This window comes from Streptopelia decaocto, assembly GCF_964273445.1.
Source record: "Streptopelia decaocto genome assembly, chromosome: 2".
NCBI lineage: Eukaryota > Metazoa > Chordata > Aves > Columbiformes > Columbidae > Streptopelia > Streptopelia decaocto.
The window spans coordinates 100,217,801-100,245,544 of NC_138655.1; the positions used below are offsets into that span (position 1 = coordinate 100,217,801).

At 39.4% G+C, this 27,744-nt stretch overlaps 1 protein-coding gene across 4 annotated transcripts in view; it reads right to left on the reverse strand.

Moving 5' to 3' along the window:
- Positions 1-7,127: 7,127 nt before the first annotated feature.
- TGFBR1 (transforming growth factor beta receptor 1) overlaps positions 7,128-27,744 on the reverse strand; it is a 36,565-nt gene continuing 15,948 nt past the window's right edge. For 3 of the 4 annotated variants that reach the window (XM_082044213.1, XM_082044212.1, XM_082044211.1), the window contains 5 exons: positions 20,812-20,979; positions 19,993-20,149; positions 13,631-13,755; positions 12,836-12,966; positions 7,128-10,496 (listed from right to left, as the gene is read on the reverse strand). In XM_082044213.1, the coding sequence (XP_081900339.1) occupies positions 10,371-10,496; positions 12,836-12,966; positions 13,631-13,755; positions 19,993-20,149; positions 20,812-20,979 (707 nt within the window). In that variant the 3' untranslated portion in view covers positions 7,128-10,370. The other variant, XM_082044214.1, reaches the window with a different exon arrangement.

Consider the following 27,744-nt stretch of genomic DNA (forward strand, 5'->3'; position numbering starts at 1 on the left):
ATACAATCAAAGGCAGATAATATACAGAGCAGCAGATCAGAAAAGATCAGCATTATAGGTTGATTTCTTGTTGTAATGAACAGGATTTGATATTATTAAGCAAGCATACAGAATAATGACAACATTGGGCTCATCTTAAGCATTTTCTCAAACAGAAAAAAAAATGAGGTGCCTGTGATGTAAACAAAACAATAACTAAAACCTAAACTGATAAGCTTCTATCGCAATTACAAAAAGTCTGGTTGCTATCTTTACAGTCTTCAGATACCTATGTACATAATCTCATACACACACACACATTCACATCATCTCACTCCAAGGACAGGTTTTAGTCTATACACAAGTGTTAATGTCATTTTAGACACGCTGGTGCATGCCAGTTGTCACTGCAGCAAGGTGTGTGTCTCTATCGTTTTTGTGTTTTTTCAGCTGGTTTAAGTAAATGTGTGAGATATCCCAGGACATCATTACGGCAGTCTTTGTTTAGGCAACTGAACCTACTCTAGATGTGTAAAACTTAGGTACTTGAATTCTGCAAGTGAACTCAAACTGTACAAAACAGTGGAAGAAGAATGTCTGAAAATGGAAAGAGAATCCAGACACTCTCATGCCACAGTGAAATACCAGAGTTAGCTTTTGAAGATCACTTCAGTAATGAACTTGAATATATTAAAATATCCTGGATGTCCATGTTATTTACAAAATGGTGACTTGGAAGACAAGAGCAAAAATATGTAAGAAGTATCAGGCATGCCTGCAGCCGAACCTAGGGGACTGTAAGTAAAGCACAACTGTTTCTGAAAAAAAATCTTCCATTTCTCAATGCACCATCATTCGTGGACTCTTGGAACTAGATGGGAAACTACTGTACTGTAAACGTAGGTAAAACACTAGTATTTGTAGAGCTTCTGGCAGAAAAAGTTCCCCCTTCCAAAAAGATCCAAGTGTAGCTTTGCTAACTACAGCATGACATGACTGCGCATGCATAAAACCACACCTGAATGGAAAACTTACTCTTTCCATTCAGGAATGTACAACGTGGGCAGTTTGGAAACATTAGCAATGCTGGAGGTCTCCTGACAGCAACGAATCTCTGTCCTACCTACAGCTCTGGTCTTCACATCCCTTGATAGGCTACTTGGGTACAATTGTATTTGTGCCACGTGAATTAACTATGGTCCTTACGTAAGTGCAGGGTGACTCGGAGCATTCAGTGGGAGGCTAAAACATGGACTGTGTTTGCTAACAGAAAGGTTAGAGCTGCCCAGTAGTACTTGCCGCAAGGTAAAGCTATCATTTGCTTTTCCATTGAAAGCAAGGGAAGAAACCTCATCACAGACTAGGATACCAAAGCTCACTGCTTTTTCTGGCTCCCCTAAGCCGTCAGCAAAATGCACTTGCAGAATAGAAATATCAGGGGTAACATGCCCTTTATTCACAGCAGAAACATAATCTATTACATCAGTATTTTCCAGCTCGCTTTATGTTCTTTCACTATACTGGAGATGGCTGATATATAAAAAGAATCACTGTTTTCCTCCTACGTAAGGATTGTATTTTCCTTCAGTGGTTATCGTTTCACTCCCCTTTTCTCTGCTGGAGAGCTGTGCTTTCTCCGTATCTCTGTTCTAGCTGCCTAGACCACAATGCTCCATGTTTTGGGGTCTTTTTGTTGTTGTTATTCAAATTCCATATGAAAACAAACTGATTCTGGGATGATTTCCTACATGAAAGAACAAAAATAACAGTGCAGCCAATGCAATACTTTTGTTACCTTCAACATTGCCTTCAAAATAGGATGCATCGGCAAAATTCTGTCTAGCACCTCCTCATATGCACAGATGGCATGAGAGCTGCTAGCAATACAACTTCATTCCTTTTTCTCAGTTTCTTATGCCTGATTTTTTACCCTTGATTTAATTTTTCGTTTTCACATATTTTGAACTTTTAGTGTATAAGATCGTTTTTGTAGTCTTGCGCAGGCATTTCTTTATTGAGAGCTTCAAAAATACCTGCATTATGTTCCTTGCTATGATGCTTTTCTTTCTATAATTATTTTTAGCTTGTCAGATGACTCCCAAGCCTTCTTCAAGGAAGATTACTTCATTTCTCAGTGTATGTGTCATTGTCTCAATGCTGTTTTGAGTAGGGTATTGGAGATACTTGCTTGGATAAAAAGCCACCAATCCATACTAAATTGTGACTAAGCATCACCAAGCGATGGCCAGCTATCTCACATCCTTGCCTCTCTGTAGTCATCTCTGATTTTTGTCACGAAATATTACACGGAGGCACCCCGAGGTTAATTTAAGGGACAACAGAGTCCACAACAACTTTTATTAATCCAATGAGAAACAGGGTTCTTGCACTCCACAAGTGACTTAAATACAGGTTCGGATATCAGTTGAGGAAAGAATTTGAAGGGGCAGCAACTAATACAACAGCGGTCCACAGTGTGCATGCACGTGGCTGCACCAAAACAATGCCGGAGCCAGCCTTGGGTCCCGGAGAAGCACACACTTGCCAAACACGGTGCAAAAGAGATGCACGTACTCGTAGTGAGTACGAGAAGTGTGCACTCGCGATTCCGCGAGGGTAAATTTATAATACACTCGCAATTGTGCGATGAAATAATTTACTTACCCGTGCCAGTGTGCACGGAATCCTACACGTGCTTATCTGAAAGCACGGGAGGAAAATACACTCGCGGTTGTGCGAGGGGCTCTCAGCGGCCACTCGCGACTGTGCGAGGATTAATTTAAAGTATCCGTGCAAATGTGCACGGAAAATATATGTGCAAATGTGCACGGAAGGTATAAATATGCTCGCAATCCGCGAGAAGTTTTACTTACACACGTGGCGGCAGGGCAAGTGGAGTCTCCATCCCGGGGAGCGGGGGGGGCCCGTGGCTCCCGGCGGCAGTGGCCAAGCTCGTGCTCCGAGGGACCCGCACAATGGGCCGAGTCGCCGACGAGCGTCCCGTTTTTATAGGCTGATCAGACCTGACTGGAGTCACTCTAGAAGCTTCTCTGCACCCCCACACTGTCTGTGGGTGCCTCTGAAGCCTCCAAACATCCCCCATACTGGCCGCAGGGACCCAGCGGCTCAGTGGCGCCTGGGCACTCCCTTCTCCTAATGGGCCTGGCAGGGTGTGCTCTGGGCCACACAAAAGAAGCTGTTAGCCTCAAGTACCAGAGAAAGAGGGGAGGGGGGTTGCATTCCACGACAATTTTAAATACCCTTTCCTTGCTTTTATGGAAATTTTCCAATGCATTTCTTTGAGTAGGCCCTGGCAGGAACAACTTCGCTTGAGAATCAGCTTGAATTTCTTCCATCAGTCCTCCCAAGTATTTCCTTGGAAAATGGGATGAGCTAATGTCCCTTCAGCCTGGCCACCTCTTTCAGGCCCACAGTCGCCTACACTGCTAAGACATAGTTTCTGCTTCCTGAGTGTCAGGATTCATCTGGGGAGATAATTGATAAGAAGCTGCCAGGGAGCTAGAAAAAGCCCAAAAATCTGTATTTGAAGGACTGATTCATAACCTAATCAGCCACCCATATGTAAAACATATATAATAATGTATAAAGTTACTGTACTCCAGCTTAGACATAGTAAACAGATAATCTTGAAAAACAAAAGCTTTGTGAACTTTGACCTATATAAATCACCTCCAGTAGTGCTTAAGACTATAAACGAAAAACAAACACACCAAACCACATGAAAACTTCAGTTACTAGATTACTGCCTGAGCAGTTGTGTCTTAGGAATCAGTAACACAGAGCTGGTCCTGGAAGCTCCTTGACCACAACTGCTGCTTCACAAGTGCATGTCTGCCTATGCCTTGGACAGACCAGCTAGTTTTTGCAGTACCCCTTACATAAAGCATGTGGATGCAACTTACTCTCAGGAATGCATAAAAAAAACCCTCCAAATTTCTTTTAAATCTCCTAGCTTTCTGAACAGATATGGAAGCTCAGGAGTGGAGTCACCATGTCTAAGTATTACTGTAACCTAAGACTGCATCAACCTCCAAATGAGAAACTCAAACTAATTTAGATCTATTTACCTCAGGGCAGATCTGCCTTCTTAAGCATGCCTAAGGGGTGGACACTGAAGGAAACTCATGTCAGTATATATTGAAGCTAACGAGCTAGTACTTCAAAGTGCCATCACGGTTCTTTTGATTTGATTATTTTTCTATCTTCTTGGTTTTCTTAAGGGTTGTTGTAAACAAAGTACTCTTTAAAGCATTCAGATTCTTTTAAGAATTCCAATCAGAACAGCTTTGTATCTTTTTACAGTTAAATGAAGGATAACATCATAATGATCCTTTCACTGGAGAAAACACTGAATGATCTCTAGCCTTGTAACAAGGAGACTTCCTTGTTCTCCCAAACTATTTCATTGAAGAAATTATATCTAGCTAGTGTTTAGGTATTTCTCAGGACGATATCACAAATCATTAAAGAAGTCTACTTCTGTAAGTCAGACATTGAAATCTTGCAATTCCAACTCATTTCAACCAGAAAAAATAATACAGAAGAAATGAAGCATTCAAGTTTGCTCTATTTCACTGTATATTTTTTAAGTACTCTACACATACAAATCAGAACAGGCACTCCCACTTGCAAGCAGAGAAGCAACCCTGATTCATGGCTTTATGGCTATCATCGAGGCAGCATAGTGTATTTTTAGAGGGCTGTCATACATGAGGACAGATTTGGTCCTGAAACAGATGCAGGGTAGTGTCAATTATTGACTATGTTACCTGTTCTCAACCAAACATCCAACAGTGCAAGCAGTAGTTAGATTCATGGCAGCTGGAAAGTGGAGCCTGATGTTTCCTTTGGGTTGAAAAGGCCTGGAGAAAAAACAGTTGGGACTAGGAGAATAGGCTTTTAAAACTTACATTCTATTTAAAGAAAAAGCGTTGGTTTTTATGCCAAGGGGTCCTTTTATAATGCAACTGCTGATGCAAATTGAAACCAATCAACAAATGCAGGACTGCAGGGAGAAGGAGACCTACTATTGGGATAAAATTTATCACAAACAGTTGCTCATTAAGAAAGTCTCCAAGAGACATGGTGGAAGAAAAGCAAGGCAGATGCTCATGAAACTGCAGAGAAAGTTCACTTTTTCAAATGAACTAAAACCAACTCTCCCCCGAACTTCCAAATGGATTCCCCACACTGAGCAGGAAATGCAGCTGGTGCTATCTCTTCTGTGACTCAACACACAGCCAGCAAGCAGAATTTTGCATTAGCTAAAAAAGAGGGAGCAAGCAAGATGAGAGCTGGATTTGTCTCTTTCTCCATATGACAATACTAAATAGACAAAAAATGCAACACAAAAATACCAGTGTAATTATTCCCACCAGAGAAGATCCACTGGATGAAAAAAAGGAGACAAGCTGTCATTCAGCTTCTAAAAATGAGACTGATGTGACATGAAGAACACTGAACTTAAACATCTGCTGAACCACATATTAAATAAGTTTCTTTAACTTGAGCCAGGTTTCAAATGGTCTAAATAAACTGGTTTTAATTTAAGTGTACTGAATATACTGCCTTTAGCAGAAATTTTTTCTTTTAAAAACATTTCAAAAATACTTTCAGCTGCAGAATACAGCCACGAATATTCATGCAAAACAAGTAACTGAGTATGTCTACACTAGTAGGCAATGCAGAGCGATCAGAATAGATGGATAGATTAGAACAGCTATACTAAGTATCCTTCATCTATAATGTATGTTAGGATTTCACTTCAGATCATACTTAACCTGGCCCTCTGGATTGAACAACCCCCTTAAACATGTGGTTTGAAGCTGTTCAAATGAAAAGCTATACCACTAACTTGCTTTCTGAACTGTGGGCCCTTAGTGAGCCATTAGAAAGGGCCACATCATCCTTTCTCTTGTCTCACAAGCATGGAAGTATATGTCCATTACCTACTTAACAAATTTATTAGGCATTTAAGCTTCATTGCTGTTAATGCTTGTTACAGGTGACGTCTGCCATTTGAACAATCTATCAGCTCCAGGCATGGTCACCAGCCAACAAAAGGCAACATGAGGAGGATGAGTGTGTCCACAACCTGTCTGGGCAGCTTGTTCCAGTCATCTGTCATTTCTCTGGAGACATTCAAAACCCATCTGAACGCATACCTGTGCGATTTGCTCTCCATGAACCTGCTTTGGCAGATGGGTTGGACTAGATGATCTCCAGAGGTCCCTTCCAACCCCAGCCATTCTGTGATTATTTTCTAGGTGTTACAACTTTCTAGGTCTCACCACAGTGACTGCTTTGCCCTTGGCCTACCACAAACTCTCAGTATGCCAGATGAACGCAGACTGGTGGCAACACACTGATCTTTAAGAGAACAGGCAACAGTCACTAAAATTTTCAGATGTGGACAAGCACAATCAAAGTCCTCTGTTATGTCTTCACCAGGTTCTTCAGGAAGACTGAGCCTATATTCCCACTGCTAGGTGTCCAATTTTGGTGGACAATAGAGACCAACATCTCTCTGTCCACACTCTGGGCCCTCTATGAGCAATCTAACTAAACCATGTTGCTCAGAATCTCATTCAGTCATGTTCTGAAAGTCCTTAAAGAAGAACAGGCCATAATTGCTCTGAGCAACCAGTTCTTGTGTTTAAGCACCTTCCCAGTGTTTTCCTTTTGCCATTAGAGCCCTTGTCCTTTCTGCTGCACATTTCTCAGAAGAGTCTGCCTCTGTCTTCTCCATAGAAAGCATAGGTGAGCACTGTGTCCTCTGCTGCCTCAGAGATGATGTAAGTAAGCCTTTCCAACCCACCTGAAATCATATGGACTACTGTGTTCCACAGCAGTATGCTTAGTTCTCTATCTGAAACCCCAGGAGGGCACCTGAATCCAGGATGTCACCTATGTCATCACTGCTGATGGGTGCAGCCACACCAAATTGAATAGATGCACACAAAGATACAGAAGGGCAAGATGTCCTTTTTTTGTTGTTTGTTTTGTCTATATCTTTATCTTCCTTCAAAAATGTAACACCAGCCTAAAACTAAGTTTTGCACAGAAACAATTCACTCCAAAACAAGTCGATTTTATTTGCTGTTCTGTAGTGCATTGAGGTCAGCCCTTCAAGTAATCTGAAATACTCAGCAGCTGTTACTTCTATGTAAATGTAAGCAGGGGGAAGGAACATGTTGTCCTTAGTTATTTTGTCTGAGTGATCAGAGACACCAGCAAGGTACTTTTTCAAACATTACTGTAGGACACAGGGAAGATCAGGCACTTTTATAATTATTTGTATCGCGTACATGAGATGGATTGTATCAGTGTTAGCAAATCCCTTCATCATTTTTATACCAGCAGAAATTCCTTCTGAGGAAAGGAACTCACAATAAACCCTCATTTTTGCAGGTAAAAACACAACGCCCAAACCCACACCTACCTCCAAATTTCTTCCTCTGAAAGACAACTCACACATTTTGAAAAAAGTTATTTATTTTCACTGCTTTCATCTCTCTACTGTAGTGTTAGCACTTAACATAAGCATCCACTCTTCTACTGTCCTATTTACAATCCATTGAAATGTATACTCTACAAATACAATATATATTTTCAGAAATGTAAGGGAAATGCACAATTTTGTAAGGTTTAGAAAAGTGACATTCATCTGTACAGGATCCTCAAATCATCCAAAAAGTAAAATTTACAAGGCAGTATCCACACAGCTATGTAAGGGCAGGTGCTACAGTGACAAAGCAGCAAACTTGCTAATACAATAAAATACAGAAAATTAAAGTGTTTGGGGGCACCAGATAATACACATAGTACCGCTGAAGCTGTATATTGAGTAATACCCATATTTCTAGAAACTTGTAACTGCAAACCTGGAGAATGTTCTGGAAAATATTAAACATTATATACACGAGGTAAATGTACCTTGGTCTTTTAAGAGGTAATCTGAATTTAAAGCAACTGATATGGTGAATTTTTTTTTTAAATACAAAATGATTAACACCTTGCCCTGACTTCAATGGCACAATATAAACAAGGAACTAACTAAAAGGTGAATTTCATGGCAATCAGACTCAGAACCACCACTGAAAAAAAAAAATAAAATAGCCTCTTATTTCACTTGACAACTTCATGTCCCCATAGAGTCAATCCCTATGTCTTTACCCTATATACAAAAGTCTTTCTCAGGATTAGAAGTGGAACCACTGGAGGGTGATAGTATGTCATACTGGGAAAGTCAGCTTGAGAAGCATCCCAGAATTCCAGCTTTTAAGGTTGAAAGGTCCCTGAAGAATTCCAGCATTCCAAAACCAAAATGTTTTGGGCTTTTCAGCATCAGACCATTTCCAATGCTCTTTATTCTCCATGTCCATATCCACGTGGTCAGAAGTCTGTAAACCCAACTGAGGCTTCAATGCTACTAAAATGTCAAATTGATTAAATCCACAAAACATAAGTGAATGCATAATGTTTGTAATATTTACAATAAACATTTGCATCAGTATCAGAAACTGTTTTGGTATATACTTGAAATGATACAAAATTAATATTCTGAATGCTAAAATATTTTGGTCCCCCTGGATTTCCAAAAGCAGATCTGGTGATATTACAATCTTAATTTAAAAAATACCTACGTGTACCTGTGTCCATATATATAAGATATGATCTTACACAGGTAACATTTAAAGTTACATAATATATACAGACACAGCCTTTGTAAAAGGTGTTCAGTTTTATATAATGGAAAAGAAGAACAAAGCTTGAAGTTGTGTTGTCAGAACAGAGTATACACATAGCTCTATCCAGAATTCTACTGTTCTAACATTCCAATATGAATAATAAAGTTGTCCCAAAACAATGTTCCTAATGTCACACACTGTATCAAGGACTTTCTTTGTGCAAGCTTCTATCACAAAGCAAAAAATTAGAAATTGTACATTTGGGCAGGAAGAAATTCAATTTCTAAACAAGTTTGCAAAAAAACTTGTGATACCCTTGAAATCTCAGTCAAATTTTGACTAAAGCCCTGCGCATTCTTCTGTGTTCTTAAGACAACACAAGCGTTGTTCTTGTAACCACGAACAGGATTGCTGGAATCCTCTGGTATTTGTATCCAAAGACCTGCAGCTCACCACTTTCTGTAGATCACCACTTTCTATGTATGAGGCACACACAGAATATACACATATAATTTATAAGCAGCTTTGAACTTTCTAGTACAAAAGCCCTAATAACTTCTCCTTAATTACAGGCGCACTTAATCCTGTTTAATTGCAAATAGTGTTCTTTGAGCCTTAAGACTCTGCAGAACTGCACAGAAAATATCCTTTCCATGTTTGATTTAATGGAGCAAAATCTCCCTTAAAAACATCTTACTCCTCTTGCTACTTTTCTGAAGTATAGGTACTTCAAGCATTACAGAAGTACCATTTGATTAAAAAAAAATTATGACTCATTACTTGACAATTACAAAATATGACAGTGAATTAACTAGCTTACACGATTTAAAACTCCTACAGTGGCTTAAAGAGTCAGATTTTGGTAAAATTAAAGGTATTCCATGAATTACACACTCACTTGCTGAAAAGAATGCGAACTAAATCTTAGCTAGGCAAAGGAGCAATTGATTTTTACCTTGTATTTTTGAAACCAAAAGTACCATAGGCTTTGTGTACTCCTACTGTTTTGCATTAAAAGACTCAAAAGTGGCACTTCCTGGTATAATACAATCTACTTTGAAGGCAATGCAACGTTCTGAAAAAGTGGAAAAAGCGCCAGTAATCATGTATGAAGTATAGTTGCGTAAATTATGTTCCCACAACTGAATGAGGCCAATTTGTAAATCAAGGTAAGAGTCCAAAAGATATACTACCTTAATAGCTAGCAAAGCATACTCCAACAGTACATTCACAGTCTGAATCAAAGAACTGTGACAGTGATTCAGAATGGTCAATGTACCAGCCAGGAATAAAGCTGCTTCAAGAGCCATCAACACACTCTAGAACAATATAGGCAACTAGTTCCATTTTAAAAGTGACCTCCTATGTTTAGCACAGTTAACTAGAAGTTAGGACCAGCTATCAACTTTCCAAATAAAAAATTACAGGTTAGTAAAAATAAAGCTAGACTACACAATGTTTTGTAAGTAACCTGGGAAAGAGGTTCATAGTGCACAGAAAGGACCCAACACAACTGTTTAGCACGTCCACAAAAATCCTAATAAGTGACGTTCCTATGAAGTACTAAAAGGCAGCAATATCCTTCTGTTCCCCCAATGAGGTAGAACAATAAACCTTCTTAACACTCCACTCTGGTGCAGATACGGATTTTTACAGTATTCTTCAGTAGCAAACCCAGGATTACATCTTTATCCCCTCCTGCTGACTGAGTTGCGATAATGTTTTCTTAATGCGCAAGGCTGTCAGCCTTGCAGCTCCGTTGGCATACCAGCATTCCCGCATAATTTTTGCCATTACTCGTAACACCTGCAAAGGAAGGACAAGTAATTACATATACTGCAGTTCTAATGTAGCTCACGTAACCTCTGTTCTGCTTTAGCCTCTTCATGAATTTCTGAAGTCTATTACTAGTACTACAGCTTCATGAAAGTATGCTGTATAAAAAAACTCATTCTTTATTTACAAAAAAATAAAATTCTTCAAAATACTGTAGAGCAGAACTAGTACTTTTCAGTACAATTTCAGCCCCCACAAAAATACTTTAATGAAAAATTAGTAGCCTGTCTGTAACTGTTTTCTGAAATTTTGCATTAGGCAAAAATACACTCTTCTTTATTGTACCTTCAGTTGAAAAGCAGTAATAAAACAGGAGGTATTCTGTATTAGCACAGAAGCACTGTGTAGCTGAGAATGCACTCAATTACTTCTTTCAGTCATAAACTGTTTTTTAAGGAGTTAGTTCAATGTATAGCAGTTCAGAGGTTTATCAGGCATCTTCCTCAGCTTGAAGCTCTGTAATGACTCTGATAATTTTTGGAGTAGTTTTATCTTTAAAAAGTCATTCTTTGACATCTGTAAATGCTACTACACAAGCAACAATGCAAACAACATAAAAACTGAAGATGAAATAAAGTAATAGCTCTACATTCCAAGATTTTACACTCAAAGCTGTATTACATTGAGCTGCTAAATAAGTTTGCAGGATTGGAATGACAGCATTTCAAAAATTACTCTACAGTGTGTTGGTGTGTCATCACTTTTCTCTCCTACCTGCATTATCTTGCCCAACCTCTTATCTCAGGCAAGTCACACATGGCACAACCCAGTTCCCTCTTCCATCCGAAGTACATCATATCTCATCAATCTCTGACTCCCACTATAGCATACCGCAGCTATTTTCTGAAGCTCTCAGTCAGAAAGCGTTGGTTCTAGCCCTAGTTGGGTTCCTAGAGCAAGCAATCTGAACAAAGTTGGCTGGAAAGGCAAGAGTTTGCTACTCTCTATACTACTGCCTGTGCTGTGATTACCAGCATAGTGAACTCACCCCAGAATCAGGTTGCAGACACATGATCAGGAGTGGTTGCTGCATGCACACTTCAGTTCTAAGTCTTTAACTTGATAGAGTCTCAGCTCCCTAGTAACTGTGTACACCTTGCACTAAGTGCATACAGTGCAATTCCTGAGACACACAAAGTACTAAGGCCACTACAGTTTTAGACAGAACCTCCTAAAGGGATTTGCTATTTTGGCTAATCTGTAGGAATGATAGGGCAAAGATTCCCAAGTGAATTAGTTCCAAGTGAGCATTCACATGAGGCGGCACAGATCAAGATACCATTTGTGCCCCAACGAGCAGTACTGCTGTGCTGGCAGAGTACTGAGCTGAAACTAGCAAGTCCACTTCTTGAAAGAGGCAGCCATCCTAGTTACAAAACAAGTGGCACAGACCTGATGAGCTTATTTATCTTTACTACCCCTGTTGTGGGTTAACCTCATTAGGCAGCTAAGCCCCACACAGCCACTCACTCACTCCCCTACAGTGGCATGGCAGAGAGAATCAGGAGGGCAAAATTAAGAAAACTTATGGGCTGAGATAAAGACAGCTTAATAGGCAAAGGGGGAAGAGGGACAGGAATCAAGCCAAAACAAAGAAAAACAAGTGATACAAAACCAATTGCTGACCATCAGCCAACTGATGTCCAGCCAGTTCCTGAGCAACAGCAACCCCTGGAAAACTACCCCCTCCCACAGTTTTATTGCTGAGCATGATGTTGCATAATATGGAATATCTCTCTGATCAATTTGGGTCAGCTGTCCCAGTTGTGTTCCCTCTCAGCCTCTTGTCTACTCACAGCCCACCCAGCAGCAGCAGCAGGAGAGTGAGAAATGAAGTAAGTCTTGAAGCTGTGTAAGCATTGCTCAGCAATAGCTAAAACATGAGTGTGCTATCCAACCATTTTGCTCAGAATCCAAAACACAGCACCATACAGGCTACTATGAAGAAAGTTAAGTCAATCCCAGTCAGAGGCAGTAAAACACCACTTGCACAATTTCTTTGCAATGATACTTCCTATATAATATAATTCAGACTAACTTTCATTTATATTAGTGTGACCCATGCTTCACAGGAAGAGATACTAGAATCTTCCACACAGGTTTAGCTATTATTTTTTGTGAAATTACATTAAATATTAATGTATAATCAAGAATCAATAACATCCAATAAAGCCACAATGATCAGAATGAAATTAAGTTCTCCTAGAAGTAACTCTTCTCCCTTCAACCACAAGCACAATTTTTAAGCTACTGAAATCAATAAAAGCTCTAGTGTCTATTAAAGCAGCTTTAGTAAGGTTAGTTAATACCTCACAGCTCTGCCATCTGTTTGGAATGTTGGGCCTTAACTTCTGCTCACACACAACTTTCCTCATTTCTTCAACAGAAGGATCTGAAGGAACGAGGTCATAGTATGGCAACTGGTAATCTTCATGGATTCCTGTAATAGGTTGAAAATAGCTTTATTTAGCTAATATAAAATTACATATCCTTTACTTTTTCCCGTGTTCCTTATCAGTACCTTACCATTCTCTTTTTTAGTTTTCATTTTTAAGAATTATGTTACAATGACTAACAAATAAATTTTAAAAATCCTTGACCATATCACAGGAGTGTTTACATTACCCTTGAAGAATTTTTAATTTTGAAATTTATATATTTGAAAGAGATAGAAGCTATGTAAAATCTTTCATATATTATACTAAAGACACACTTCTTGGAAGTATATGATTTATAAAAGCATGTTTTATTTCAAATAAGGTATAGATGTTATCTGAACACATTCTAGCTGGTCCTTAGTTGTGGTGTTTGCCCCTTGCTGTCAAGGACATTTAACTTTACTCTTTCCTCCCCTCTATGTAAAGGTTTCGAAAAAAATTAATACAGACAAGGATATTTCCTATTTTCTTCAACACGTATGGTTCATTAATTTACGAACAGGTCAAATAAACTAGTCATCATTTACAGGACTAACAGTATCTCTGAGACATACTGGCTGCTACCTCACACCATTCTTAAAGCAAACTTTACTCAAACAAATTCAGGTTCTGTAAGTTACTTGTAGTTCCTTTAGTACATTCAATTTTGTGAAGATTACCACATACCACCGATTGAACATCGCCGAGCTATTTCCCAAAACACTAATCCCATTGCATAGATGTCTGCTCGTTTGAATGACTCAAAATGTTTCATATTTATGGAATCATCTAGAACTTCAGGTGCCATGTACCTATTTGCAATGAAAAAAAAAAAGGAAGAAAACATTTTATTTCATAAATATTTACTGTAGAGAAAGTTCAGTGCTACTGATCACCATATTTAAATATTTGTATGAAAAAGGAAACAAAGGAAAATCTGCTTCATTAAGGTTATCCAATCAAAGACCATCCAGTGCAATGAGAATAATAAGTAAACTGAGAGGAACAAGCAAAGGTATAGGGTGAATAAGTAAAAGACGAAACAATAAACAAACAGAGCCATAAACCTGATAGACACAGGATAACAGAGACAATGACAAAGACCAAAAGCCTCTGGTTGTTAACTAATGGGCTGTTAAGAAACTCCAGGTACAACTTAAGAGATGGCCAGTCTGGATGCTGTAATTGCTAGTAAGTGGGAAACGAGAAACACAAGGGTATTCAAGGGAGGCCTGTGGCATTATACAGTCCTTGTCAAGGAACATTTAGCAAAATGGTAAATGGGAGGAACAAAAGTAGAGCAATAGATAGAAAAGGATATTAAAGGGGCCAGTTGCACAAACAGTAGCCAGTTACTTCGCTTGTCTGACCAAGCCCTGCACCTGCTTACCACAGTGTATCCCATCTTCTTATTAAATCATAACTATTTTTCTATGCAATCTCACTTTCAACCCCATGTCCATGTGTGTGGTAAGGACTACATGCCAGCAACTGGGGGCAGGCATGAGTAAATTCAGGACTAGCAACTGGAGTCAGACAAGGAATGCAGTCACCCTTGGGCCTGGGCTGCCAGCAATGGAATAGTCTTAGCATCCGCAGCTAGAAAGGGAACTGTGGATACTAGGAGCACGTGTCCACAGGTCTTAAGAGCATGTATCTGGAGCCACCGTGGGGGCATGAGCATGAATGAATTCTGGTCCAGCAACTGCAGTCAGACATTGGGTGAAGGCACCCTGGTGCCAGTAACTGGAGCAAATGACGGTGTCTACTTCAGCCACTGAAGTGGCACCAGAGGTCATAGGCTTCAGAGTCACATGGTTACAGGTACCCACTACAGAGAACTGCAATGAGAAAAGCAGAGTAAGAGCCTCTCAGCACCAGCAACTGGACTGAGAATTACACGTCATAAGGTCTACATGCCTGGATACCAGCTCCTGGGGTGAGCTGGAAGGTTTATATTTCCCCCAAACCTGGCAGGCATGCATTGGTATAATTCACTATCAAACTTCAAGCTGGTCTAGCAAATAGGTGGCCCAGACAGAGATGTCTGACCTGCACTGGTATTTGAGGGAATTCATGCATGTAGGTATGCATATGAGTACACACATCTGTTTGCTACTGCAGGTTAACCCCACCCAGCTGGTGAGTAGGGGAGCTGTGGAGCACAGGAGGCAGCATTAGACACAGAGTATTGTAGTGATAGTTGAGGGATTCAAACACACACAGGCTGGTGAGACTACAGAAGGCAGGGATGGTGTTCAAGAAGGAAGGAGACTTGGCTGTCTATACTTATATTTTATACAAGTTCTGATAGTGTTTCATGTGGGTGTCGACAGTAACACATGGTATACAGCAATCTGCGTAATCAGCCCTGTCAGTATTGTATTTGTTTGTGTATATCCAGCCTCACTACCAGCAGAAATTCAAGAAAGCAAGCAGCAGCTACATTCAAGGGCCTGGGATGGACACAGCCACAGCTCTTGAACACATCAGGCTGGGCTCCAGACGCCAGGCAGCAAGAAGCCAAGGCAGCAAGATATAGCAGCCACTTGTAACACCCCCTAGCAAGACTAAAGAGGGGAAAGAGATAAAGGACTGGTTAAAAAATAAAAGCAGCACAGTTAAGGGTTCCTTGGGAATTAAGACTCCCTACTACTGCCATAACCGATTCTTCATCATATGGTCTGTAGGTCCCCCACTTTGTGAAGCTTTTTTTTTTAGCAGGAAACCCAATTTGAGTTACACATTACCAACTGTGCTCACAAGTTTGACATTACCTGCAATAGAAAAATCTGTGACAGACTTTCAACTCGGAAACAGGGACTGAAAACTGGTCATGGCATCCAAATGATCAGTACCTTATTTAGTGACTAGGTCTAATATGGGAGCATCAAGCAAAATGTCAGTGTGAACCACCTTGTGGGAGTTACTGACAGCAGCATCCCTCCCACTGGTTGGTGGAAAAAATGAATGTTATTTGCTGTATCAGTCAACATCAGTTGTAGTATTGCTCTCTCAATGTGGTATGGCTCTAGCAGCTAAACCCAATATGTAATGTTTAGCAGAGTTCAGTGTCTTTCTCCACATCACTGCCTCGTCAATCTCAAGCTGACATATTAATGAAGCAGGCAAACAATCACATGAGGGCTTTGGAGAGCAGTTAACTGTTAAAAAAGCAACATGTACAGATTACTGGAGTGGAATACAGCCTCAGGCAATAGCTCAACCTCTGAACAACCACTGAAACCTATGCAGAATTTCATTTAATTAACATAATACTAGGATTTTTCCTTCCTTAGTTCCAGAGATGGTAGGCAGAATATAACACATGCCACTTAAATTTCAGAACGATAAGACCTTTCAGAATTCTCTCAGCAGTACTGTGTCTTATGGAAATTACATGCGAACAAGGAAACAAGGGCTATCAACAAAAGAGCAAAAATGCAAACAGTCCAGAACTTCAACAAGGGTTGCTGACAGAGTTCTCCTAAGCACTGTATAGGCATATAAATTCCCCACAAGTCATGACACATCACAAGCACAGGACAACTCTCTCAAGAATAAGGTTTACTTTGACAGTATTTATTGAATGGAAGCTGAATCTTAAGTTTACATATGCCACAATCTCTGATATGGACAAGGCTCAAATTATTCTGGGCGAACTGTATAAAAAAATTTTTAATCAAGACTGCAAGACTGTGGTGGATATTTTAATTCTTCCCAAGAATTTTGCATAATTGGATAATCTTATGCTACTGCATGCACTTGACAGTATAGTAGTGATCAGCTTTGGGTCTAGAAGAAAGAATATTTGCTCTGTCTTAAGATCACATGGAGATGAGAAGAGTGCTGAAGCTGGAAAAACAACAAACCAAAAATTCCAACCATGTTGACAGACTGTCAGCCAGAATCACTTTTACAGGCAGCAAAGGAGATTGTCTCAGTTTCTGTAAAACATCTTAAGGACAAAGGTTTTAACAGGAAAGACCATAGAAGGTCTGAACGTAGCAATGAAGCTGAATTCATACCCTCATTAGAACATACCCCCCGCTCCCAATGTTACTTCTATTGAATTTATTGGTAAATTGACCTCTTACCATGGTACTCCATCAATGCACTTAGATTGTCTTTGGCTTCCATAACTCAGAATGGTGACTGACTGCTCAAAAAGTTTGAGAGATTATTGCTGGAACAAGAGAGGTGAAAGGCAAGTAGGTCATCTAATGCGGTTAGCAGATGAGCCGTTTCATGGCTATCAGACAAAAGGCAGAGAAACATGCATCTCCTTCTCAGCTTCTACACTGGAAATGCATTGCTTGTCAGAAGCAGTATTTTAGGTTCTGGAGAGAACTACTCTACATAGATTTTGACATTCTAAACAAGGTCTGCAGATCAGTATCCTCCAAGAATGAGAGGATAAGTCTACAAAGAAGTATAAAAATTATGTTGTTGAGCATGGCCTTGCCAAACTTTTGCCCACTGACCTCTTACCTCCAGCCCTTTTAGTCAAAAAACTCTGTATTAGTTGGGTATATTTATTGTACAACATCAAGTACTTAAAACAGGACCCATATACAACATGTTGAGTGCAACATCTCCTTTCACCAAGCTTGTTTTCTACAAGCACAGAATTCTTCTCATATTGGGTTTAGGTCAACTGCAGAAAAGCACCCATGTTACCATGGGATTTGCAGCCAAACTTCTTTTAAACACAGCCTATTTCAGCTATAAGAAGTAACAGTTGGGCCAAAAAATCTCTCAAAAAAACCCAAAATACAAAACAAAAAAGTAGAATTAGTTGGGGTTTGGTGTTGTGTTTTGTGGTTATTGTTTTGTTTGTTTGTTTTTGTGGGTTTTTTTTCCCCCTCCAAAAAACCTGCCTCAGGAAGTGAGAGAGGGATTCTTTCCTTCTCAGTTTTAAGCACACATTCCCTGCTTTATGCTGCAGGCTGAACTGTGAAAGTATACCCCCCGGTACAAAAAAAAAAAAAAAAAGTTCACACCCTCTGGTAAAACTAAACCTCTGAACAGGAAAGAAATAAAGATTCATTCAGGCAGAGAGAGCGATCATCAGTCTGACTCAGAATCTAGATCACTCGCCCAAGAGCGAGTCTTGCTTGCTCCCTAGACCATATATTTCTACAACAGACAGTTCCTAGAAAAATATAAACTTAGGCAGATCGCCCTGAACCTGCACAGAGAGCTTTCATGTATCAACAGTGGCAATCAATTGGAGTTAGAATTGTCATTGAACAGATAAGACTTGAACTTTCTTATGAAAAATGAACTAGAGGTGCAGAGTTACTTAAGAATGCACAAGAGGAAGCAAGAGGGGACCAAGACTTTTGAGAATGACACAGTTTTCAGAGAGGTAGAAGTGATTAATGTCTTTAAAGTGGGAAACAGAATTAGTCCTGCTGTTGCCCACGGCAGCAAACAAGCCAAGCTGATACAGCTTTACTCTTGTGAAAGCAGATGAACAAGCTATTCAGTAGCACCTATGCAAGAAGAGATCTTGTAAGTGGGATCTACAGATACAGCTGAAAGGATGCTTTCCCAAAAGACCAAAGTAAATGAAATAACTGATTTGCACATCATTTTTCTTTGCATGTAGGTATAGTAGAAAATACTAAGTCACACGTGCTATGTACCTTGCACACAGCTAGGTTTGCAATGGCAAATTCCAAAGTAGTCTGCTGTTTTACTACCAATGATTACTGGAGACTTTGAGAAGGAATAATGCCCAATACTTTGTAATGTAATAGTAGCTCAGAAAATAAATCTCATTTGACCATTTGTGTGGTATTTTTGAAGATGGCAAAGGATTAGTACAGCACTGATTTAGAACAAAGCAATGTCAGTGATACAACTGTCAGTAAAATAAATTTTCAGTACACGTTCTAACTAACAGCTTTTGTTCACTGAGCCTTAAAGCTTTTTTTCATCCACAAAGCCACAGCTACTAAGTGGGCATCCTAGTTCATTGCATAAACCCAATCACGCCCTGTCTCCCCTGCACTACATAACTAAAGAGATACATTAAAAAACATTTTCTTATGCATGGATTTGAGAAAATTTGGTACTGATGCACTAGCAGTGTCGGGCAACACACACTGGAGTTAATCAGCCTTGAACCTCTGGGTTTCCACACATTTCTCCGTGACAGACACAGAAAATTCAATTTCACATACCACTGGACCTATAGGCATCAAAAGAATGAGAAGTTGCCCACACTGTTGCTGTGGTTCACTGTTATTGCTGCTGTGTGCTATATAGCTGCACACGTTACTAACAGAAATTAATCTTCTCTTCAGAACAGCTTCCAGTTATTATTGTCTGAAGGTCCAGTAATTATAAATTACAGCCAATAAGTTTAATTCCACTTGTGTTGATTTAGATAAACAGCTCTGAGTTCTTTTGAGGACAAGAAAATCCATATTTCCAAATTCAGAAGCAGGCCTTTAAAAGAAAGGGAGTACAGTGACTCATCCACTGATAATTCTATTTATGCATTAGATAACAAAGATGACTGCTGTTTTAAGTTTTCTTATTTCTCTCAAAAACATGATCCCATGAAAGCCCGCGTTCAAGACTCTGAACCTTGTATGCTCTACCACACAGGCTTCACACTGAAAAAAAACCCAGCATTTTACTTTCCCTGTCAATATCCCATCTTACGATCCAGATTGGCTGCAAGGAACATTTCCACGCAACACAATGTAGAAAGAATAAAGATACAGCGGTGAAGTCTCTAAAACTATCATTCAAGAAGTCTCCTGATTGTTTTCGTATATATTTGTGCCCTACAATATTTTGCAAGCTTTTGTTATTTTACATATGCTAGTAAAAGATGCCAAGATTCAACATGCTTTTAAGCATCCACTGTCTAACTATATTATCAGCTAGCAATGAAGTGCCTACGAACTCTACCCACCATTATTTACGTGTTCCTGCTGCTTGTGTTTGTATCCACAAAAATCTTCTATATGGGACAAGAAAAAACAAAGCATTTTATTATAAAAGTCACCTGACACATCACACAATTTTACCTTTTTGTGCCCACTCTGTGGTTTGGGGCAATATCAATTGTGTCTGTAGCTGAATCGTGCCTAACTGCCAATCCTAGGTCTGCAATGCAGCATGTTCCATTCTTTTTTACCAATATATTTTTGGATTTCAAATCTCTGTGGGCAATTGCTGGTTTGCCTGTAAGGGAAAAAAAAAATAGAAATATCATTTGTAAAAAAGAGAATTGCTATTATTCTAAGCCTGGTACAGATTTTGTCTTAAGTTACAGAATTTCTTCCAGTTCTGCTGCTTTACGTACATCAAGGTTAACTCCTGAAACCATTCACTGTTTCAGGAGTCCGGCTGTCCAGAAAAGGGACTTAAATGTCTACTATATCACTCCACTCTACTGCTCCTTTCCTTCTTCCTGCAAATACTTATTGCACACACATACTACTTGCCCCAAAAATGTTTCTAATATCTCTGGAAACAGACCCATAGTGATGTCTCAAAGTTAAAAGATACTACAGGTATCGTTACCTAGTTGCTTTTAATAGGTGTTTTGTAGGAAGGACTGTTACAATGCAAGACCTGGATATGCCATAAAAAGGAATATTAAAAAACAAAAAGTCTTTTCATTTTTCAATTCACTAAACTCTACAAGGCATTAACTTGGGTATCTGTGCTGAGTTCAGCTGCCTTCTCATCACTTAAATAAGCAGCTGTGTACAAAGTGACTACACCCTGAAAAGGCTGAATGTTTTAATTAACAAGAGAATTATAGCAGAAAGACCTACATGTGTGTCATTCAAAAAAATCTAGTATTATCCATGTGAGAGGATGAGTAGTTGTAAGATTACCTTGCGTGCCAACAATTTCCATATGAAGATGAGCAAGACCACTGGCAGTGGACAAAGCTAATTTTATCATTCCTTCCACTGTTACAGTATATCTGTTCAGGTAATCAAAGAGTGATCCATGCTCATGATAGTCTGACACCAACCACAGCTGAGTCCATGTACCATTGTCTGCAAAATAACAGTAATGAATATCACACATACACCCACAGAAGACAAGAAAACCATATGCCACTTTTATACAATGCTTATGAAGTACAAATTATGTTTTCCAAGTAACCTCTGCAAATCAGACTTTTGCATCTTCTATTCCTGTAACATTTAAGCACCTCTGTAAGGGCTAGGACTACCATGCAAGATTTTGTGACCAGGTTAGTGAGCACTCTTATTTAAACTAAAAGACAAACCATAGAAAGCTGATATCCCTATGATTCCAAGGTGAACTACTCAGGGTATTAGCCAGGCTCTGCCTTCCACTAACTTTTCTGCTTGAGGGGAAAAGTGCTGAATATACAATGTAAAACTAATCCTGTCATTCTGGTCTAGTACAATATTGTCCAGGCTAGCTGTTAAAAAAATGGCTTTCAAGCTTGCCCCGTAACTCTTTCCGTCTTCCCATAACCTCTCTAGCCTCAGCCTGGGAGACAGTTTCCACAGTTACCAGCAGCTGGTAGATTTTTTCCCCCCTGGATACAAGCTCACAAGCAGCAACTGGACACATAACTTCAAAAGCAAAATTGAATCCCACCTCTGGGGACCTCTGAGTTGCTCAACAAAACTCAGGTTTCCAGAAGACATAAGAGAATGAGGAACACAGATTATGGGAAATCCAGTTTGTTGTATGATTTTTCACTGAACTATTAAGAATAAGACAGGCCATAATATATTTGCAGATATTCCAAGGCATACAAATTACAGATAAGTACTAACTGTTCACATTATTAAATCAGTGGACAGAAAATACCTTGAAGTTTAAGCCACACGGGCAAAAGTTTTTTTGATCTAAGTAGAAGAAATATACCCAGAAAAGAACAATCCTGCCACTAAACAGGTTTTCCAATTTCGTTTTGTTATAGAAGTAACTCTCATGTGGCAAATCTGTTTTTATAGCCATCTACTTCTGTAGAAGCATCTTTCATCTGTTTAAAAGACCAGTTATCCCATAAAATATTTCAGTTGGACTTCTATCCTGAATTATACAGCCACTATTCCCTAAGAAGTAGTGAGGTTACTCAGCACAGGATAAAAACGTATCTCATTATGTGGCAGTCCCTAAGGATTATAAAAATGCATACTCAAGAAGTAAATATGAAAAATAGAAAGGAGAGAAGTAAACTCAGAAGTTAGTTCGTATCATAAACATACTGAAAAATTTTTAATTTCCAAATAGGATGTTCTTACAGTTCCTTCCCCTCCCTTCTAAGAACACACTTGGCCCAGAACAGTCAGACACAAAATGCCCGATTCTACAGTTTGACAGAAACTACCTTTATGTAAGTACTTTTGCTTATCTTTAAATAAGCATGTGGTGGGAAAACCTTCAAGCATCACTTCTACTTGGAGGTTTCTAGGGAGGCCAGTGATGCCATTAATAATAATGATTATTAAAAACCCACCAAATACTTCAGAATAGGGAAATAAAAGTCTAAGCTACATTGAAAAAGCTCTGATAATAGAAAGAAAATTCTACCTTGCTACATTCACAGTATTGCCTCAACTAAGTGGTTAACTTAATCAGGCAAAACAAAGCAGTCAAGTACTCTAACCTATTGTCATAGTTCAGCCCCGGCTCACAACTAAAAATCACACTTGCTCACCTCTTCCCTGCCACCAGTGGGATGGGGAGGAGAATCAGGAAACAAAAGGCAAAACTCATGGGTTGGGATAAGAATAGTTTGACAGAACAGTAAAAAAAAAAAAAACAAAAACAAAACCACACAACCAAACAAAACCAAACAAACAAAACCTAAACAAAGAAACCAAAAAACAAACAAAAAAACCTCCCAACCACACACCAAAAAAAACCCCACAGCACCAAAAAAAAACCCCACAGCACCAAAAAAAAAAACCCCACAGCACCAAAAAAAAAAAACCCACAGCACCAAAAAAAACCAAAACTGCTACAAATAAACAATAACAACAATAATAAAAGAACATACAAAGCGATGGATACACAGCACAGTCTCTCTCCAAGTGATAATCCCATCATTGCCGTTCAACTTTTCTGAAGCAGCCACTTGTGAATTTTGAACCACAGCCTGTGACAAAACCTTCCCTCCCCTGTCCCAGACAAAAGCTCACACCTAAAACACAATAGCACTAAACTACGCAGTCCAGAGAGAACCAAGAGCATCCTGGACTGCTCTGTTGCCTGGCAGCAGGAAAAAGAGACTGCCAACATGGCCAGCCCCCCTTTTGTAACTGAGCGTGACCTTAAATACTGACAAAATTATGAAGATGATTATTATGGAAGCTATTGAAAAACACCTGGAGAACAACAGTCATCAGTCCCAGCACAGGTTCATGAGGGGAAAGTCTTGCTTAACACAATTTCTTTCTATGACAAGGTTACCTACCTAGTTGACTCAGGGAAGCCAGTCAATGTGATCTTTTTGGATTTCAGTAAAGCCTTTGATATTGTCTCTCGCAGTATCCTCCTGGACAAGATGTCCAGCATGTTGCTGGATAAACACACCATGCAGTGGGTAAGCAGCTGGCTGACGGGCCAGGTTCAAAGGGTTACAAAAAATGGGGTTATGTCGGGCTGGCAACCAGTCACTAGCAGAGTTCTGCAGGGGCAGTGCTCTTCAGTGAAGGACCTGATGGAATACTAATGAAGTTTGCCAATGACACTAAATTGGGAGGAGCTGTTGACACTCTCAAGGGCAGAGAGGCCCTGTAGAGGGATCTGGACAAATTAGAGAATGGGGCAATCACCAACTACATGAAGTTTAACAAGGGCAAGTGCCAGATTTTGCACCTCGGACAGTGCAACCCTGTCTGCGCATACAGACCAGGGCATGAGAAGCTGGAAAGCAGCTCCACAGAGAAGGATCTGGGAGTTCTGGTTGACAGGAAGTTGAACACAAGCCACCAGTGTGCCCTGACAGCCAAGAGGGTCAAACATGTCCCAGGTGCACCAAGAACAGCATTGCCAGTCAGGTGAGGGGGATGAATGTCCTGGTCTGCTCTGCACTGGTGCAGCCTCACCTGGAGCACTTATCTTCTACCTGACTCCATGATAACTTTGAAGGGAATGGCAAGAAAAGGTGCTAGGGAGGTTTAGGTTGGACATTAGGAAAAGGTTCTTCACCCAGAGGGTGGTGGAGCACTAGAACAGGCTCCCGAAGGAGTTGGTCATGGCCCCAAGCTGGACAGTGTTCAAGAAGAGACTGGACAACGCCCTCAGACACATGGTGTGAATTTTAGGGTTGTCATATGCAGGGACAGGAGATGGACTAGATCATTGTGGGTCCCCTTCCAACTCAGGACATTCTATGATTCTATGAATACCCCTTTGGCTAGATTTGGGTCAGCTGTCCTGGCTGTGCCATCCCCCCAGCTACTTGTAGAAATTAACCCTATCTAAGCCAAACCATCATACTTGGAAAAGACTGTTAGAAAGTTGCTCCTGAAGTGGGAAGCTTCTTATAATACACTCACAGAAGAGACTTCCATACTGAAAGATTTTTAAAAAATATCTTCAATTAATTTTTAGTCAGGACTGCTGCTTCTTTTGTTATTTCACATATCCATGTCTGAATCTGCAGAACTCAGCATATGTGATTTTTTCCAAAGAGAATTATGGTCTCTGAAAAGTCATTCCATCAGTGTTAGCTTCACTGAACCAGTTTTACAGAACTATTAGAAACAGGTATGTGTTCACAGGCCTCTCAAATACATATAGTCAAGGAGCTCTAAAGTGCTGTAGAAGTTCAAAATAAGTTAACTTAATCAGTTCAGAATATTCTCTCCATGTGGTTTTATTCTACTGCTTCACCAGTTACGACTATACATTGCCTGAAATAATCCTCTCCTGGGCATTAACACTATACACACTCCTTGCTTGATCCTGTATTTGATTTCTTCTTACATTTCTTATGAATGGGGTAGCTCAGCAGTTGTCTAAACTAGACACCAATAAGTAGGAAAATCAGTGATACATTTTAAGTAGTCTACCAGACCTATTGTGTATAAAGAAAACTTTAAAAAATGTCAAAGTTCCTTAAGAATTATCATTACTTTGAATCAAGATTATAGTGTCTTTGCATAAAGATTTTCCCCTCTTAACTCCAGGTGCCCACCTATGAACAGAATATGCTGCTGATTACAGACTACCTCAGTTTTATCTTATTTACTACCTACAAGTCTTAATATTCAGTCTGTTTTTACCTTCCTTTCAAATAAGAAAATATAAACCTGGGGTAACTATCCATTCTGAAAAGAGCCATGATTCTTTCCTATTGTGTGTCCTACTTGTGGCCCCATAACCAGATTTTAAAAAGACAGTGTTACATCCAAGCTTATATGAATATTAATTACAGACAAGCTGAAACACAGCACTAAGTACAATGTCTAGTTATTAGAGAGCACCTACTACATTTTCTTTACCTGGCTATATTTGACAAGCTACACATTTGTTTAGCGATCTAAGGAGAACACATGTTATGATTAATGTAAGTCCTATACTGTTGACATTAGTTAATTATTACTGTTGACATTAGTTAATTATTACTAAGTAATTAACCTGACCCTGAGTATTTCAGGCTGCACAGTAAACAGCATCTGCCATGAAGCCTTCAATCACAGGATTTGCATTATCAGGTAAGAAAAAGTAATTACACCCAGTAGTAATTACAGCCTTCCATGAGAAGGTAACCTAATTTACTAATTTATCATCATGAAACTCAAGCAATTTCAAACACTAGAAAAAAATGTACGTATGTTCTTGGAAACCTATTTAAGAGATAATTATGGTTATTACATCTGTTTGTAAGAAACCTAAAAGTATTTTAGACCATCAAAATCGCTAAAGGGTTTTTCTTTTGTCCTTGTAACAATTTAAAATACTGAGTAAATAAACTTTCAGATTTGTTGTTAGAAGACTACAGTTTGAAAAAACAAACAAACAACAAAAACATGAGTGATGTCCGAGAGACATCCATCTTAGACAAGCTGCTGCTTGAAGAAATGAATTTGTAACAACTGCTTTATCAAATACATAGTCAAGTTTAAATTAAAACAGAATTGACTGAATCCACTTCAGTGAAAAATGCTTTTTCCACACTGGTACTTGCAAAACAAAAATGTGGAATTGACACATGCTTCATTAAGGTGTGACAATATTGCTTAGTACCAGAGTTTTGAACTGCAGACTTAGATTTCAAGTTGTATGTTTAAAAGGAGTTGCAGAACTAGTATCATGTAGTAAAGTGTTTCAAAGAAAGGAGTGGGATACATTATCTGCATGCCAAAAAAGGGCTAATGTAACAGGAGAAAAAAAAAAGGGGAACAAGAAGTGAAAAAGTTAGATACATAAGGGATCTATGACTAGAAAACTCTTAGAAATGACGTATTCAGAGAGATGTGGGAGAAAACACTTTTGTCTGTGGCTGGAAGAGGACTAATATTTTGTTACTGAAACAGTCTGACTCTAACACTGAAATAGTAATCTGATTAAATTGATAAAAAGCACTTGAGCTGTGTAGATTAGCAAGACCTTCCAGTCAAACTTCTTCTTCTCAGGCTAAAGCCAGAACTTCAAAAAGAATAAATGGCTCAAATGTTACTTTTCTCAATAGGACGGAATTATGCTCATTGCTCCACAGTACATGGCCTAACATCATTCTTGCAGATCTACTTATCATGTAAGGTAGTCAGTCTGAACAACACTTTCATCTACAAAAGCACAGTTTTCAATTAAGAGGAAGGAATGAAGAGGCTAGCATATTTTAACACAACGTTATCTGAAAGTGTGCAGTAAAAGACTTCATATTACTTGTAACATGACTACAGATAATTAGGGTTACAGACATCTAATCCAGGGAAACCTTTAGTATTGTAAATAAAGGCTACTGCCACTGCTCTTCTACTAGTAGAATAGTACAGATGAGTAGTACCTGATACACTTTACAATTAAGTGTCTAGGTTAGAAAGACCAAAACAAAAAAAAACCTCACCCAAAACCCAAGCCACCTGTTCAGGTGGTTCAAAACAAGGCAACACACGGCCCAGAACGTAATTTCCTTGACCTGGCAGTACTCCTGTCTAAGTAAAGGGTTATTCAGAAAACAAACATGCTAACCAGAGAGAACACAACTGCAGTTAAAATCATTTATTGCTTCTCAGCCGCCAAGGTGGCTTAAGAGCAGCACCTATTTCCCAGTAAATTTTGGGATGGGAAAGCAGACAGATTGAACCAGCTCCTGTAGCCTTCTGAACACCATACAGCTGTGGGGAAGCCAAGGAGGAGAGTGTGCCATTAACCCACATGAAATATCTGAACCGTGTAGAACAAGGAATGAAGACAGTAGCCCAGTCACAAGCTCTGTGTCTCTACTATCTGAGCTGAAGCCACTGACTTAACTGATCTGACTTGTAAACACTTTCTAATCTATATATGCACCCTTATACTTGAAGGTACCCCCCCCTCCCATTTTACAACTACAGTGGCCAGCCAGATGTTCCCCAGCAGTTGTGAAAAATACACAGTTGCATTAAGAGGAGACACCTAATTAAAACCTTTACTAGTAGGGAGAATTGCAGCATGACACTGGTCCACACTTACACCACAAACTACATGTCAAGCGATAAGAGTCCTCAGCATTCATGATGGATATATGAGAACCTACTCCTAATTCTTCTTCATAGATCACTGAAGCTTCCAGCAAGCACTGAATTGGGATTGCACAAGCAGTTCCTTGTACTGATATATCT